The sequence below is a fragment of the Doryrhamphus excisus genome, linkage group LG3 (assembly GCF_037039965.1).
Source record: "Doryrhamphus excisus strain RoL-2023G ecotype Guam linkage group LG3, RoL_Dexc_Guam_v1.1, whole genome shotgun sequence".
NCBI classification, from domain to species: domain Eukaryota; kingdom Metazoa; phylum Chordata; class Actinopteri; order Syngnathiformes; family Syngnathidae; genus Doryrhamphus; species Doryrhamphus excisus.
The window spans coordinates 17,767,456-17,785,731 of NC_136359.1; the positions used below are offsets into that span (position 1 = coordinate 17,767,456).

The 18,276-nt window shown below is 41.0% G+C and overlaps 3 protein-coding genes across 4 annotated transcripts; 1 reads left to right on the forward strand and 2 right to left on the reverse strand.

Annotated features, from left to right (window-relative positions):
* Positions 1 to 1,747: 1,747 nt before the first annotated feature.
* Positions 1,748 to 11,244, forward strand: phyhip (phytanoyl-CoA 2-hydroxylase interacting protein). Its single transcript, XM_058071769.2, has 5 exons — positions 1,748 to 1,954; positions 5,132 to 5,305; positions 7,361 to 7,535; positions 7,729 to 7,846; positions 7,931 to 11,244. Exons 2-5 carry the CDS (start codon positions 5,138 to 5,140, stop codon positions 8,475 to 8,477), a joined length of 1,008 nt encoding a protein of 335 aa, XP_057927752.2. The 5' UTR covers positions 1,748 to 1,954; positions 5,132 to 5,137; the 3' UTR covers positions 8,478 to 11,244.
* ppp1r3c2b (protein phosphatase 1 regulatory subunit 3C2, duplicate b) lies at positions 9,639 to 11,242 on the reverse strand. 2 transcript variants are annotated; one of them, XM_058071770.2, is made up of 3 exons: positions 10,925 to 10,965; positions 10,796 to 10,855; positions 9,639 to 10,672 (listed from the first exon to the last, which is right to left on the reverse strand). In XM_058071770.2, exons 2-3 carry the CDS (start codon positions 10,813 to 10,815, stop codon positions 9,826 to 9,828), a joined length of 867 nt encoding a protein of 288 aa, XP_057927753.2. In that variant the 5' UTR covers positions 10,816 to 10,855; positions 10,925 to 10,965; the 3' UTR covers positions 9,639 to 9,825. The 2 variants fall into 2 exon arrangements, with proteins under 2 accessions (XP_057927753.2, XP_078645945.1); XM_078789819.1 differs by having other exon boundaries at positions 10,796 to 11,242.
* A 2,209-nt stretch (positions 11,245 to 13,453) lies between the features above and the next one.
* gins4 (GINS complex subunit 4 (Sld5 homolog)) lies at positions 13,454 to 17,910 on the reverse strand. The gene is made up of 7 exons (XM_058070579.2): positions 17,647 to 17,910; positions 17,455 to 17,541; positions 16,373 to 16,486; positions 16,196 to 16,293; positions 14,866 to 14,954; positions 14,691 to 14,781; positions 13,454 to 14,606 (listed from the first exon to the last, which is right to left on the reverse strand). Exons 1-7 carry the CDS (start codon positions 17,737 to 17,739, stop codon positions 14,510 to 14,512), a joined length of 669 nt encoding a protein of 222 aa, XP_057926562.2. The 5' UTR covers positions 17,740 to 17,910; the 3' UTR covers positions 13,454 to 14,509.
* Between the last annotated feature and the right edge of the window lie 366 nt (positions 17,911 to 18,276).

The following is an 18,276-nucleotide window of genomic DNA, read 5'->3' on the forward strand; positions in this document are numbered from 1 at the left end:
GGGTTCAAAGTAGAATTTTAGTTTGGTGTGGGTTACAGCCACAACAGTAGCTTGTAACTTTATTTAAAGGGGACCTATTATACTCATTTTTTGATCCTTTGTATTGAGTTGTGGTCTCCTATAGAGCAGCTACACACAATAACCCACACAGAAAACTTTTTAGATCTTTCAGAATTTCAGCTGCATTGCCTTTGATTTATGCTTCCTGCAAAAACCATCTGTTTTAATTTATTCCACCCCTGGCCCACCTCTGGGCATGCCCACTCCGCTGTGATTGGTCACACGCCCAAAGTGCTTCCTAACTATGAACCATATAAGGAAGTCTGCCCCTCTATGAAGGGACAGTTTTACCACGCCTTTTGAAACCGAGCCTTTTGAGCCATCCTAAACGTCTTTGAGGGCTCGCTTCCAAATACACAAACCTTATGATGTGAAACTTTGGTATAGTTTAACACGCGAATACAACATTCTAACGACATTTATAGGTCAGAAAAGTGGAAAAAGCATAATAGGTCCCATTTAAAATTTTTATTAATAATAACCAATTAAATTCAAACTTGCAACAAAAGCCTGTTGTTTTGGCTATCAAGAGGTTTGTCTCACCAAACATTACAGTAACATTACTGACTCATGACCAGTGTTCACCTTCATATTATTCCGTGTCTTTGAATGGTTCTTGAATGCCTTACATTTGTATTTGCATTTAGCCATTTTTATGCTTAATTAAGGCAAATAACATAACATGTGCTTAATTCAATATGCATTTTTCTACTAATCCACCGTTTTAAACCTTGACACAACATGATTTATTCATGTTTTTGAAAAACACAGAAAGCCGCTTCATAGTGAGGTGGAGGTGGTCCCACAACAGCCATAAGCAGTGTCACACTCGCCCTTGTCTCTGATTCATCTGTTCCATTAATCATCAATATCATTCATTAGTGATAAGTACCTATAATTTTAACAATTTTGAATGCATTTAATAAGTGTGTAAGGCATCTTTAGGGCTGGATTGTGAAGATGGAGTATGAAGGGGATATTGTATGACCAAATAGATCTATTCATGATCTTCATATATTCTGTTGTATGTTTACAGAGGCTGCACATAATACTGTATGTCAATGCCTTTTTTATTGCAATCCCTATTGTATGTCCATGCCCACTGTTTAAAGAAGATTATAAACATTAATCTGTGAAGGGGTCTCTTGACATGGCTTTTTTAATCTCTGGTGAAATCCTAAATGTTGTTTGTCCCGTGGGCTACAACCAGCACAAACATCCCACTTACAACTAATGCCAACAGAAATCTGCTTACTCTGGGTTTACACTGGGGCATCACTCGCCTGAGGATGGGCTAGTAGGGGGGCAGGGTAGTAGAGTGGAGTAGGTCCATATGGCTTTGTGTTCGCCACATATAGTGTATTTACAGGGACATCACATGAACTATCTTTTCCGTGTTACCACTGTCTTTATTTTTGCAGTCACCGCATGTCAGGTGACATTTCTGAACGTGTCAGATCAGATCGCCTCAGGTCAACATTTGTGGGAGCGAGCGGGTGAGTTCTGTATGCACATGCTGATGAGCTTGCAGTTGGACAATTCTCTTTTGGGTCGCCTCTTTTAGCACTGAATGCATCATGTGCAGCTGCGTAAGAGTCAAATAAACATCATGTTCAAAGCCCACAGCAAAAAAAATGAGCACAGGAGGGGGGGGGGTGAGGTGATGGAGGGGGCGGAGGGTGAGAGTGTTTGTGTGACATGTACACACACACACATACACGCACACAAGGAAACAGACGGAAAGCACAAGAGAGAAAAAAGAGAGGGAGAGTGAGGAGCTTGTGTGCTGGTTTCACCTCCTAATCAGTTTGCAGTGGGATCTATCAGAGAGTACTGCACAGGAGGAGACTCGGAAGCAGGAAACGGAGATACCAACTCTTCTTCCATCATACAAGTAAGGAATTATTATTGTGCACTAGAGACAGTAAAGATAAACAACTGGTTCAGGGTATAAAGTTGCAGAGAATTCCTACAATCCTTTGTTGTGTTATATGTTACATCTTTGTTGATGTTCGAAGTGATGTAACCTGACCAATAGTGAAGATGTGGTATTATGGAATTGGTGTCATTATTCTCTGTTGATGTGTACTGGCTTTTTTTCCATTATTTGACACATTCAAAGCCTTTAATATGAGTATTTTACTATTTATAGTAGTTTTATGTAATCACATATTTGTCATTTTAATGCTTTCTCTTGCTATTTACACTAACATTGACCTTTGTCACAAATAGATATAATAGACATTTATATATTCATTTATATTTAATCTCTTTAGTTAGTTTAATTTATGCTCTATTTTTGAACATGTAGCCGCACGGTGGGCTAGTGATATGGGCTTGTGGTCATGTTGGCCACACAGTGAGGAGATCAAGAAGATCTGAGTTCGAATCTCTCTTTGGTCATCTCAGTTTTGGAGTTTGTATGTTATCCTTGTGTGTGTGTTTTCTCCGGATATACCAGTTTGCGCTCACATTCCAAAAACATGCATGTTAGGTTCAGTGGAGACTCTAAATGAGTCCAGGGTGCCTCTAACCCAAAGTCAGCTGGGATAGGTTCCAGCATACCTACATGACCCTAGTGAGGACAAGCAGCAAAGAAAATGGATGAATATTTAACATGTATACCAAACTAGCAATAATAGCTGTGACATGTAGAAAGGGTGGGATTAAATATGATCTGCTTTTTCCGACTGTTACCTTTGGAATACATTTTGGAATAAATGAAAGAAGCAGTGCAATGGAAACTGACATGCAACAATTAAAGTCATTAGCAATAATTGTATCTGAAAATGAATCGACAAAAGACCACCTGAGTTGCTTTATATGCTTTCCATGGTGCGGAATGAAAGTAGCATATTTGCACATGATTACATTTTTGTGTGGATTAGAATCTAACTCAGTGTGATGCGCACACAAATAATTACACTAATGAGGTGTTTTTGAGTCAGAGTCATCAGGCAGACCCAAATTGCCTGATTTGGAGCAGCTGGCTATTAAAGTTTGCATTGCTGCTGAGAAAATTGGCTCTTTTTTTTTTACAGACCAATGCACAAATGAGGGCAACAGGGTTGTGTGAGTGGTTTGAAACCTGTGTTTGAACTGTGCTCACATGTACTGGATCTCAAAGTGGAGCACTCACAGACGCCAAGCTTTGATGACTATCCTGTGAGACTCGATTCTTGGCCCACTTTCTATTCCTGAAAGAAACTATTGGAATGAAACCGCGTGGAAACACACATGTGTGTGATGCAAACATCTCTCTCCCCGGGCGCCACGTGGGGATGAGTTAACGCATGGACTTTACAGTTCACAGGCTCGAATGAGCTACTGAAGCCTGTCCATCATGTAGTGACTGGTCAAGACCTCAGCAGACTGATTTTAGGTACACATATTCATGATGCTCCGTGCTAGAGAGTTGGCTTGGTTGGGATAAAAGAATCATGCCATAAATAAGTCGGACAGCAAATCAAGCATACATCAAAATCCGTCTGACCTCAGCCTGCTATTCAAGGCTTTGTGCAGCAGTGTGGATCAAATGGCTAGTGGGCAACCAAGTAGTGATTCATCACCTTCTGCTGTGGATTTGTACCTAAATCTAATCTGTTCTGTCCTGCCCCACCAATAACCACAACTACAACTAACTACTTGTACAGTAAAGTACAATACAAGCAGGGAGAATAGCTTATTATGGAGGAGATGGTTGGAAAGATGCTGCTGGCATGTTAGTACAGGGAAATGGATGAAGGTGATTACAAAAAGATGTGAAATGATCTGGAAGCGTCTCATGTTACATAATGATAGGAAATGGCAATCGAGACCACAAAAAGCTGCAGACAAAAAGAAGGCACATCCACGAATGAAAGGTTAATTGGGTTTTGTTCCTATTTGTCTCTGCTTCTGAAATTCTGACTACCAGTAGTTCTTTTTTTAATGCTGATAAATGTTTTGCTCAGGAATTACATACACATGGCATAATCATTTGGGGGCTTTTGATTAGAGTATTTATTGTTTTCTAATACAACACCGTGACTGATCATTAGCTGATGGGCTGCCATATTGTAGTTGGGAGGACAAAGTGAGGAACGGTGAGTAGCAGATATAGGAGACGTGAAAATGAAGCATCATGTGAGAGTTTGGTCTTATCCTCACGAGGGTCACAGGCATGTTGGAGCCTATCCCAATTGGACACATATAGACAAACAACCATTCACACTCACATTCATACCTATGGACAATTTGGAGTCGAATTAACCTAGCATGTTTTTGGAATGTGGAAGGAAACCGGAATACTCTGAGAAAACCCATGCATGCACAAAGAGAACATGCAAACTCCACACAGAGATGCCCGAGGGGGGAATCAAACCCAGGTCTCTAAGCTATGTGGCCCCGCGCTAACCACTCCCTCACTGTGTAGCCCTCATAAATCAAATAAGAGATTAGTTAAATCAATTAATTACACATCATAATTAATTTCTGCACGGTGTATTGAGTGGTTAGCACGCAAACCTCACAGCTGGGAGACCAGGGTTCAATTCCACCCTCAGCCATCTCTGTGTGGAGTTTGCATGTTCTCCTTGTGAATGCGTGGGTTTTCTCCGGGTACTCATACATAGAACATAGGTATGAATGTGAGTGTGAATGGTTGTTTGTCTGAATGTGCCCTGTGATAGGCTGGCGACCAGTCCAGGGTGTACCCCGCCTCTCACCCAAAGACAGCTGGGATAGGCTCCAGGAAAAGCGGTAGAAAATGAATGGGTTATCATTATTAATTAATCACATTAAAACATCACAAATTCTAAAAACAACCAAGAAAGAAAACAATACAATATTTACAGTAAGTTAACTAAAGCAAATGAATAATTTGAGGATGATTCAGATTCCACAGTCCCTTGCTGCAAAATAACCCCAATATTTGTTTGTATCTATGTCTATATATAGCAGATATATTTACATTTTTAATATTCACTGGGCTCAAGAGATTATGCTTGTGGAGGATGTGACAGTGATCGTAATGGAAGGGTTTTCAGAAATGATATGCACTTTCTGCTGTAATATCCTCTTCTACCCCCAGACAGAAATGGACACCACTCTCTCCACGCCGTGCAACATCCAAATATGCGAGGTGACGTGCGATTCGTTCCGCATCATGTGGAACATGACCTCTGAGGACACGGCCAGAGCCACTCACTTCTTCATTGACCTGAGTCGCAAGGAGTGCAGGGATCCCAACCGCTTCAAACACAGGGTAACACCTGAAATAAGATTGCTTGTCTTCCTATTTCATTTGCTCTGAGAAAGATTTGCCCTTTGACAGAAGAGGAGCAGGCTTAAACAACATGTTAAATGTGTATTTTGTGAGGTCTGGTAAGGTTAACAGACATTCCACACTCATCTCAGCCCAGAAAACAGCAAGTGCGCCCTTTCAGTCACTTCCAATTGAAGCAAATGAAAAAAAACATGTGTAGTCAACAGCTCCAGGCCTGTGACTCACTTGTTCTTTTTTTTTTTAAAACCACTCACAAATACAGATGCAAGTCAGAGCGGTTATTGTGTTCATCACTTCGAATGCACTCTCTTAACTCATTTCACACCAGCACAACAGAGACTCGTGTACTGTTTTTTTCCCATGGACGATTACTCCTAAATTGTATTGACTTTAGCTTCAAGCTACTTTCCATCAAAGTGTGACTTTATGTTATTGTCAAAGCAGCTTTGTGCACAGCCTGAGTGAAGACAGCTTAACGTCTGCACCTATCCATCCATTCATTGATTCATTTTCTACCACTTATCCCTTATCCTGAGCTAGAGCCTATCCTACTTGCTGACTTTGGGAGAAAGATGGGGTGCACCCTGGATTGGTCCAGCAGAAATCCAACACTAATGACAGACTTTCTAAATATTTTATGTATTATTTATTTTACTGGAATTCAAAAACAGTCAGTGACTTAAATATGTGGAGAAATATGCAGTAATTTATTCCAGATGCAACCGTGATAAGTGAATATGCACCAAGTAGGACTCATTATTCTTAAATTGAATATTTTTGCAGTTAAAGTGTAGAAATAGAATGTTTATGACCTTCTAAATACATTTTTAACATTATTACAGCCATGTAGGCATGAAATACCTCCCATATGATCATCTTTATATTGTATATATTAGTAAGTAAGCCATTTCAGACATTATTTGCAAAAATATGTTCCGCAGGGGAGCTGAGTGGCCGACGGACACAAAGTGGGTTTTAGCTTTTCATTTGTTTTGTGTTTTTTAGATTAGATTAGCATTAGATAATTCAAACCCGCAATAAAAGCCTGTTGCTGTGGCGATCAAGTCTGCTTCATTGAACATTACAGTAATATTAGTGGCACCGAATTCACACACGTGTTCTGAATGTCTCACATTTTACATATGGTATTTTTTAAAAACCATGGTGGAGTGAAGCTGCGAAATTCAAACTGTGTATAGTGGCAAGGGACAACTGTGTATAACGATATATGTATTTCAATTAAATTTCCTTTTTTGCTTTATTTTTCACATTTTTAATTTCTGCAATGTGTCACAGACCAGTAAAAATCAAGCCACAGGACTTAGACATCCCTGCCTTACACGAACAATAATGCTTTACGCTAATGTCCTAAAAGAAGTGAAGACCATTGCCATTGCCTATTAATTGCTAAAATAATGTACTTGTTTTCTGAGCCCAAACATCAGCTGCAGCGCCAAATTTTTGACTTTATATTTACATGGTTTCTGCAATTGTACGCTACAATAATATTATAGGCTTATAATATACAATTATTATAAGCAATTTCTTTCTTGGGCGTCTCACCTCACACCCAATTTAATAGCAATTTACAGTTACAAAGTCAAGGCAGGGCTTGTCCCTGTTTACTGGATGGAGATTAAAGGCTACAAACCTAGTTACATCATCAATGTTGCTATGGTTATCCAGCCTCTGAGTATAATGCGTCAAACAAAACACAGCAGCTGATTTGATTAAATATCTCCTCATTATAATATGGAATATGGTGGTAATACTGCAAACCCAATGGAAGGGAATGCTTGATTACAAAGCCATTCCAAAATCCTTTGAAAGTAAATCCCTGTCATGAGGTCCGGGTTGGAATCTCCTTTGTAACATCCAAGTATAGCGTTTGCATATCCTCCTTGCACTTGAATACTTATTTCGGTATCCTGCTTTCAGAAAAATGTTAGGTTAACTGAGACCTGTCTGTGAATATGAATGTGAATTTTTAATCTAGTGACCAGTACAAGGTGTACACCTTTTTCCACCCTCCAGGATGTGCCGACCAAACTGGTGGCAAAGGCCGTGCCCCTCCCGATGGCAGTGAGGGGACACTGGTTTCTGAGCCCCCGCACAGAGTACTGTGTTGCTGTGCAGACAGCGGTTCGACAACCAGACGGCGACTACCTTGTGTCAGAGTGGAGCCAAGTGGTGGAGTTCTGCACAGGAGGTGAGATGCCTGACAGATAAAGTGATGCTAATGTATGCCCTAAGCAGCTCAAGTTATATAAGCGAAGACAAAAACACTGCAGTGCAGAAGTGGCGAGGAAAAAAAAAAACAATTCTCTTTCAGCACAGGGTCATTAGCATTTGAAAGCAGTGCAGACGTTTGAATGATTATCAAGCTCCTTTTAACTTTGCAGACTACGCCATAGAACACCTCCAGCAGCTTCTTGACAAGGCCACAGGCTCTGCGGGAAGGCTGCTGAAATTCTCTGTGTTTTATCGCAACCAGCATTCAGATTACTTTGACTGCGTCAGGTAAGCAGTTCATTAGGATGTGTAATTATTGGATATAATACAGTGATGTTTATAGTACACTTTCTTTGTCATTGAAATGATTAGAAAGGAGTGTCAAGGTCTAATGCGTCCAGCCCTTAAAGACACCAGCGGGAGTCATGGTTCTCCTATCAATGGCAAGCTGCAAGGAGTCTTCTTTAGCTGCAATACTGAGTTTGACACAGGCCTCCCCCCCAAAGACTCTCCATACGGGCCCCTGCGCTTCCAGATCCCAGCTGGATACCTGCTCAACCCCAATATCTCGTTGTATTTTGCTGACTTCTACTGCATGTACACAGCCTACCACTATGTGGTTGTGGCTCTGGCCCCAGTGGGCTCAGCAGGAGACCACTTCTGCAGAAGCCGTCTCCCCTTGCTGGACTTGGCCAGCAACCCCTTACTGACGTACACTGCCCCGCAGAGGCCAGGGGATGAGCCGGTCTACTGCCACGCCAGTGACGTTATCCTGGAGGTGCTTTTCACTGACCCGGTCAGTTTGGATCAGGGTACCGTAGAGCAAATCAGCGGACACCATCAGCTCAAGAGTTTGACCACGGCGAACGCCAAGAAAGACCCGAGCTGTAAAGTGTGCAACATCAGCGTGGGCCGATGAGCCGGGCTTGGGGGTCAGACGAGCATTCGATGCTGAAAGACATCATCGTGTGTAGGCCAAAACCCAGAGGAAAACACCCACCATCTCAAGGAGGGTGTGCATGCTGCTTTCCCTTCTCCTCCTTCCCGGGCTAGGATAGTATCCAGTAGAATTATATATCACATACCTCTATCATGGGCATATAGAAACAATATATTATATTTACATACACAGCTGCTTAAACCACTAAAGAAGGTTATTAGTGATTCTTGGTTTCTTGACTGTATTTTTTAGTTAGTGATGTAGTGTGAAGGTAGCAATGGCAGTGGTTGAGCTGGGTGCAACATGTTTGGTGCCGCAAAAAATAAAAATCTGATCGTAGTACAGTGGAATCTCCAAAGTCAAACAAAAAAAATCTATCAAAATATATGCTTCAATTTTTTTTTTTCATTTTCTGTACCGCTTATCCTGACGAGGGTTGCGGGCTTGCTGGAGCCTATCCCAGCTGTCTTCAGGCAAGAGATGGGGTACACCCTGGACTGGTCGCCAGCCAATTACAGGGCACATATAGACAAACAACCATTCACACTCACATTCATACCTATACCTATATATTGAATTTGGAGGTTCCGCTGAAGTACTACAAGGAGTCGTGATCATAAAAATGAAAACCGAGTCGCGGCAAGACAATCAACAGCACACCCACTTTTCTACCTCTTTTCAACCCACCCTCTGAGTCCTGTCTGTCATGGTGCTAACTGATGTATAATTTCAGACTGATGTTTGCATTAATATACGGAAATAGAAGGAACAAACACGTGTCTTGCTGTACCATGTAGCTTGAAGTATGGTGGCCCAAAAGGCTGATACTGGACTGTGGAACATATACAGGTCCTCATCAGGTGCTGGCAAGCCACACTATACCCTTACTATACCTATTTATGTGTTCATGTTGTTTTTTGTTTCATTTGTCTTTAATATTTTTTTTATTATTATTATTGTAACACCTTTTTTGATGATAATGGGAGCACAAAGCATCCTGCTATCAGTGGGCCTGTGTATCTGAGCTAAGATTAGTTTGTATACTGCTATGGGGCTTAGATTTGTCCCTAGTGAGTAATCTCTGACCTATTTGGGAATCCCAGAGATGCCCAAAGTAAAGGCATCCCCTGCTGTTACTTAACAGCAAAGAATGGACACTGAGTGAGTGTAGACTCACACAATAAATAGGTTGTTCACAAAGAAATATCGAATAATTGTTTTAAGACAAAGCAAGCACACATTGAAATTATTGACTGTCTTTTATTAATTACTTCTCAATTAATACACACATGAAATAAAACGACTTATTTTCAAAAATCTCCATTTTCTATGTGTTGTGACAAAAATGTGAGCTCACACACACATCAATTGTGTAGTTCTGTCCATTGTTGTTGTCCCAAAATGTGTCGCTCTGTCCTCCAGCTAAATAACTTAAGCAGAATTCTATCTTCTTCTTCGCATCAAGTACTTTAGGTATGGCTATGTCAAACTCAAAGATGTCTGTGTGCGGCCCTCCAAAGCGCTGCTGCAGGTAAGTGCAGGGCACATCTCTGTAGCTTTGCCATGAGTCAAAAGTGATGCGCACACGCACATCTTTATGAAAGCTGATGTTTCGGACTCGGACTGTGCCTCTGAGGGCCTGCTCAGTGACCGTGCAGTTCTCCAGTGTTACCATGCTCTCAGCAAGTTTGGCACGAAAGACCTGGAAATTGGCAGAGGGCTGCGGGAAACCAAGTGTGAGCCGTGTTCCTGGGCAGCAGGTGCTGACCGTGCAGCTATAACCAGCCTCGGTCATGCTCCCCAAACCCTGGAGGGAGGGCAGCGGGTCCAGGTCCGAGTGTTCCTCCTCATTAGAAAAGACTCGCACCTCCGCCAAAGACCACCCCTTGGAGTCAGCAAAAACCACGTGCTTGTTCTTGACCGGAGCAAAAACACCCTCCTCATCAAAGTCCTCAAGGGAACATGAGAGCGGCTGGATCGGGTAGTCTTGGCATAAGATGTCAGAGCATATGTGTTTTGAAACTGCAGGACGGATGCAGGGTCGCAAAGGCTTCAGGATAGGCACCCAAACATGAGGACACAGTTGTTTACGTTGGTTTAAACACAGTCTGACAGCAATCTCCATTAGTCCAGATGACTGTGCCATTGATCCCAGGCCAAAGACAGGCAGGATACTAACAAGAAACAACAAAAAGTGGCTTCAAATTGTTCTGCGACTACCAATGCAGATTAGCTTATATGCACATCTAACAATTACTAGAGGGTTAAAACAAGTTGATGAACACACAAGTTCTTACTTTGTGCTGGATGTTTCCATACTGATGGTCTGATGCAGATTTAGGGGTGTGCTTTATTATCTAAGAGAAAAACATTATGTGGATAAAACCTTACAGAATTAAAATGAAAATAGTTAACAGTTGTCCTACCGGTTCTTTGTCCACCCTTTACCCACGGTACAATCTTGCACGTCTGACTATTTATACCCCCCCAGTGATCATGTTCCTGCCCCCTTTAGTCTTGTGACCAGTTAGTTTTTCTAATGCTATTTTACAACTCCTTGTGAGGCAGCTATCAGATCATTTACATTAAAAGGATGATTGTGTAACCTTTGAGACCGGACTCAAGAATTTAAAGGGGAACTATGTATTATGTTTGTCCACTTTTCTGACCTATAAATGTAGTTAGAATGTTGTATTCTTGTGTTAAACAATGACAAAGAGTCAGATAATGAGGTTTGTGCATTTGGAAGTTTATCAGTTTAAGAGAGTTTTTTTCCTACGTCCACATACATTTTTGGGCACGCCCGGTTACAAGGTGTAGGCTTGACCTCATCCGCTCTGCTGTTCAGTGAAGAATTTGAGCAATGGTTTCCAGGAGTATTTGTTCAGGCTTGAAAGAAAACTAAACATCCTCAAGAGGCAAACATCAGGCAAAAAGTGGTTGGAGTTTCAGATTCCCGACCACCAAGAGAAAAATATGTGATGGTTTTGTGAACATGGGCAAAGCTGGACTGTCCGCCAAACTGTTGCTGAAGCCCAATGGCTTTCCAATGTGGGCATGTTGAAGAGTCAGACACACAAGCTGTAAGTAACAATAAAATGTATCAGTTTGTTACTGTGTTTATTTTGTGTAGGTAAGTGGTTGTCTGTGTAGCGTTATAAAGTGTGCATTACAATCAATGGGTCTACTTAAGTTTTATTTTTTTGCGGTAGTCCCACATACAATGTTTAATGACCACTTTTCCACTAAAACCAAGTTTGTCTGCACTCAATAAACGTTACCATTGTTATGTTATGATATGTTATGTTACCATTCTTTGCATTTATACATGGCAAGTCATGGGTTTCCAATCAGTACCTCATCGGCTAACAGTAGCTCCTAACCACTTTTCATTTATTTTTGTATATTTATTTATTATCAACTCCTATATCTACAAAATTGGAAAGTGGGGTTCAGCAGTTTTCCGGAAGGACTCGGTTGCGCTTGCGAGTGTGACCAATCACAGCGGAATTACATGCCTGGGTGTAGGCTGTGGGGGGAACAAAAAGAAAAACATAATAGGTCCCCTTTAATTAGTTATTAGTTAAATAACCCACCACACCCACCCTGCAAACCCTCACTGTGGACGAGCTAACAAAGTCAGAGCAGGTCATCTGTGTAAAACTTGGCTCTCTGTCCATGAGCTCTGCAGGCTGGCTCGTGTCCCGAAGGGATCACTGTGTGAGAGTATGCTGGTATGTGTGACGCAGGGAGGGCTACAAGCCACTCTCAGCATGTCAGTCATCTAATGTGTCAAACCTGCATGCAACAGTCACTGGGTGAAAGTGTGCACTGGAAATCTGACACATACCGAGCTATTTGGACAAATATTAAAAACATATATATAAAAAGTAAAATTAAAATGCAATTACCACCATTTTAAAGTTACAGATCTATTGAAAAAGTCCCAGACACTAATTCCATTCAAACCACCACAGATACATTTGGCGCTCTCCATCCATTGTCTCCACCGCTTCTTCTCATTAGGATCGTGAGTATGCTAAAAACTATTCCAGCTGACTTCAGGCGAGAGGCAGGTTAAACCCTGGACTGGTCACATCCAATCGCAAGGCCATTTAGAACTACCTATTATTAATTTATTTTTAGATTTGGCACGACCAGTTCTCCCCCACCAGTTCAGGGTGTACCCAAGGACAAAGACGGATAGGATATGCTCCAGCATGCCTGTGATCCTAGTGAGGAACAGCAGTATAAAAATGGTCCTGTGGTTACTAAAGTGGACCAAGTCAAATATGGAATGTGTGCTCCAGAAGCATCTAAATATGTATACATTTAGATGAATTGTGTATCGGAAGCTGGCAAATAAGAGGACAACTTCAGCGTTGCAAGCAACTTCATGTCGTGAAAATTGGCAAGCTTTGGGAAATACCTGAATGTATTTCGTTCAATTCTACTTTGACGCCACCTGTCATTTTTAATCAGGCTTTAACCATTTGAACATTTTTAAATATCAAAATGAAACCAACACCCAGAAGTCAATAACGTCATGTTCTGTTGTTAAATAACGTTTAAACACATGAGATAATATTGTCATGGCCAGCTATGCAAATTAAGACTATAATGTTGGCCCACCTATATAGGTTGCAGACCAGTGAGAGGCAATGAAAAGAGAGATAGAGAGAGAGATATGCCTTTATTAGTCTCACGAGGGAGTAGTTCAAAAAAGGCATAAATGATGAAAAAAAAAAACTGTTTAGTAAGATGAAATTATCATACTCATTCATGTTTCAATATTTTAAAAAAATCCAGTCTTCAACATTCTTTGCCTACAATGCTACACTGCCATAACAACATTTTGTATCCTTAACAATAACCCTGGATTATTGCACTGCTTCTGCAGATAATGCCTTTCAGCTCATTTCAATCAGTGCTCTATAATCACACATTAGGTCTAATTACTTGGCAATTTGAGTGAGGGCAAACAATGAACACTGATTGCCCCCGCTGAAAATTACATAACAGCACTATTAGAACAATTATGTCTCAGAGAAGACAAGGCTGCACACGGTATAAAGGGCAAACATGAAACACACATGACTGGACTGAACCTTTTTCACGAGTCAGAGAGACTGTAGCTAATTTTAAGAAAAGGTACTGCCTATTCACATTGGAATTTAGCAGGACTTGGTACAAGCATAATGCACACACATATTTTGTGGGGTTCTTTTAATCCATCACTTTGTTGAAAATAGCATGACCTAATCTCCCTTTTGACATTTTGTTATGATGCCAAAATATAGCTTATTTTGGGCAACTTCAACTCCACCATTTTTCTTGCATGTGTTGAAGCAGAACTCTCCCAGTTCAGGGGGAGTTCTAATGTCTTAGTAAATCCTTGTGAGAACTCGGGAAATTGTCATAGTCATAGTCAATAGCTAGCTGTGAAAATAATGAGTTTTTTTCTCTCACATATTCAATTTGTACTTGGGACGAGTAAACACGGACTACAATGTCTGGACATGACATGTTTACCTTTGAAGTATTTCAGTGCACCCCAGAAACAATCCAATCATCCTGATTGATCAATCCTGATTAACAGGATTAGATTAACTTCAGTCTTGCACACATTTACACCTGTGTGACTGTAATTATGATCGTATAACCATCAGGGTTTAATATGGAGACATTCTCATTGCTTGTGTCCAGAAAGGTTACATGGTTCATATGTTGTGACCTCTTGGAGGCTGTCACCCATGCATTAGTTACATTATGTTGTCAAGTCATTAGCCTCTCCAGGACCACCTATCAATGTGGCTTATGACCACAACATCTCTATAAATAAACTGTTGCCAAGAAACAATGCAAAAAAAGAAAAGAAATGAAGAGCTAAAAATAAATCCAGATGCCACTACAAAGCAGTGGCTTATATAATAAGATCTGCAGGGGGAAAAAATTGGGAGTGTGTGCACAGGCATGAACGGCAGAATGGAATTTTTTACTTATCTTGGCATTTAGATCAACTGTGCAGCTCCACTTGAAATAAGTGGCGCAATAGTTCGATAGCGCATAAGATGCTGTGAGCCCTCTTCAAGATCCACAACGTACTCTCTGGGAGAAGAAATGTGATCATTAATGATGAGGCTGATCCCAAAAGAATAAATAACCTTATGCTCAGAGAGAGTTCTAATGTACCTTTGATCGTCTGTTTCGGGCTCCACTAAGATATTTTCTTGTCTCTCCTTCACTCGCAGGAACACAAAGGAGTCCAGGCATGGTGCAGGTACTGAGTCACCGACAGAATAAGAAGCATTAAAGTGAATTTAAAAGAGCATGGAAGCTAAAACTAGATCCGGTTTGGGGATTGTACCTGCTTTAAGCATATCAAGTGTCTGCAGGATGGGGGGCATGTGGGTCAGTGCCACAGACTTCAAGTGGCTTTCTGTATTTGCAGCATATCTGAAGAAAACACACACACACACTAATTTGGGATTTAAACACCAAGCATCTATCTAAAATAAAGGGAACCTCTAAAGTCAAGCGCAAGAAATCCTGTTTTATTGATCTCCAACTAAGTGGAGGTCCAAAACTCCAAATTGCCCATAGGTAGAATGTGAGTGTGAATGGTTGTTTGTCTATATGTGCCCTGCGTTTGGCTGGCGACCAGTCCAGGGTGTACCCCGCCTCTCGCCCAAAGACAGCTGGAATAGGCTCCAGCATACCCGTGACCCTTGTGAGGATAAGTGGCATAGAAAATGATTGGATGTATTACAAATGAAATTGATAAATGATTGACATCACTGTAATATCCTGTCCTGTCTGTAACAGGAACACTACTTACTACCAGAAGATCTGGTTGACGCATGGCTAGTTTGCTGCTAGTAAAGTCAATTATGAACCTTCGGACATATTTCCCGCCAGCACGGTCAAAGACTGTATGCTTTCTTCCAGTAGTCACTGTAAGGACGTCATAGCCATCCCTTTTAAAGGGACCTATTATGCTTTTTACACTTAAATATAATAGTTAGAATAATGTATACTCATGTTAAACGATGCCAAAGTTTTAGATAATGAGGTTTGCGCATTTGGAAGTGAGCCCTGTAGGAAGTTTGGGATGGACCAAAAGGTGCGGTAAAACTGCCCCTTTGTGACATTACAGAGGGGCGGACTTGATTATACGTATATAAACTCCAAGCTCTGCTTCCTCCGCACTCCCCCTAGCTCTGATACTCTGTTCACGAACCAAGCTCTGGCAATAGTTATTGTATTTGGTCATTCCCAGCAAGAGAAAAATATTTCAATCTGTCATCAGCATTTCACACGTGACTGTTTTTGTGAACATGAATGTGAAATATCTGCCAAACTGTTGCTGGGGCCAGAAGCAGCGCGGCCCCGCCCATGTCCCATTAATTTGGGACATGCTGAGTGTCCTCGCGCCGCCCTCACATACGGCCTCTACTGAGCTCCACAACAAAAGTACAATAGAATAACATAACAATAACATGCCATAACAAGACATGCAGAAGCATGATATGATAACATCGTCAATTATGTCACACATGATGACAATTCACCTGCAAGTTAATGGCCGACTTTAAAGCATACTTTTCTTAAACATTTTGGTGGAATTCAAAATTGTACCATTTAAGAGCAGTCAATTTGAATGTTTCAATGCTGAATGTTGTGGGTGGTCTACTCACTCTTTGGCAAAGGCAAACTCCTCAGGAGAAAGCAGTGATGATTCTCCTATGCTGCGAGACTTCTCTTTTTCAAGAATATGAGGGAAGAACTTTTCAATCTGAACACACACACAAACAAAAGGCTGTGAGAGCAAATGCACCAAATACCTGGGTACAAGCTCTCATTGGCTGGCTGACCTTTTGCAGACGAGAGCGTAGATAGCTGCACAACACAAAGCGGATGCGGTCGATCTCCATCCGATGGATACTGGCCTTGGCGTCGCCTTTCTTCACCCTTTGCAGGTTCTCCTCCTGGTGGAGGGAAGGGATGAGCAATAACACAAGAGGACATAACCCTTTTTTCCCCAAAATGTTTTATGATCGCCAAATGTGACCCTGATACAGTAAATCCCCACCTATTTGTTTCGTACTTTGTCTGACTTAAACTCTAAATATTTTTTTATGGCAACTTTAAGGTGCCCCCAATTTGGATGGGGATATCTGCAGAGGAAGTGTGCTGTCGATATTAATCCTGCAGAGGGTGCTGCTTCACAAGTCAATTCACTCAATATTCTCCAGCAGGAAGATGCTTTGACAGGACATGTTGTGTAACTGCGTGTTTTGTAAGTACAATGCATGATCTCCAGACTAACTATTTTTTACTAGGACCACAGTAGCCCCCAACTTAAAATTTTAGGCACGCAAGCAGAAAATTTTGCAGCACACACTGAAATCGACCTGCAAAGTATATGCGCCATTTACATTTCACCTCATTTTCACTGTATTACTGATAAATACTTGAACAACAAATGCAGAAACTATAATGTTTTCAATTAAATTGTGTGGTTCCAGAATTACCAGCAAATTTTGTGCTGATCAGTATTATCACGCCCTAAATTAGTCATGTTATTGAAATAATTTGTTTTCTCCATTTTTATTGTGATGTCCGTATTTATATAATTCATTGCAATTATTGACCATATGCATTGTGCCTCTTGGAACACTACTTGATGCCACTTGCTCCCTATTCAATTTTTTGATGAACACCTTGACCTCGATGGCTTGCCTTTTGCACAGAAACAATACAGTAATCATGCCTGTTATGGCTGACACTGGTTACCACGGGTACATTAGTGGATCATAAAATGCAGTACAGTACTATTTATAAGGACGACAACTTCATTTAGGGAACTTCATTTTGCTCCAACTCCATGCTGTTATGTTGGTAAGATAGTGGAGAAAATTTTAAGAAAGAATTATAATAAGGATACAAAGTATACCATGTGAGTGAGCTGCTCCATGACACACTCCACCACCTCGGACTGGTTTGCGAGAAGCTCTGGTGAGAACTTCTCATTGAGCCAGGCCTGTGACAGACACAAACGCAGGGATGGTGGCCGTTTATATGTATGTATTATACAAATATTATATGTATTATTATTTAAATTATTTACAAGTCACAGGTCACTCACCTCTTCCAGTTTAGCGATCAGATCGGCCGGGGTCATGTCATCGTCCTGACGTTCTTCTTGGCTGTTGTCGTTGTCAGAGAGAGAGTCCGACATGACTTCAGTGACATTAAGATGCCAGTGCCACCAAAAACAAAATCCTACACGTAAAGTAAACGTCTCAGTCCGTTGAAATATGGTCTACAGAGTTAATCAGTGAGGAGCTTTGCTACGTTTGCTACATAACTTGTTATGCTAGCTAACCGTAAGACACACGGAAAGCGACTTGTTTATCCCGCCACTGTAACAGTCTCGCGAGAAGTCCAACTATTTCGATCCTTAAAAGCGTCTTCAAGGCAGAGTGTCCCATGGTCCTTCTACGATTTACATTTATAAAATGTACATAACCACTTGATTCACTAATAGAAAATGCTTAATATATGTTATATTATTCTGTTAATCACCAAATTATTTTCTTTATAGGGTTATTTAATTAATTAATGTTTCCTGCAGACCAAAACCAGGGCTGAAAAATAAACGCGAGCATGGCACTGTTTAAAGACGCTATATCGTCTACTGTAAAAAAAAAGTCCACTATACTGTAAGATATAATAACAAATTTAATGTAATTTGCTTCTTCCTACTTCTTTCGGA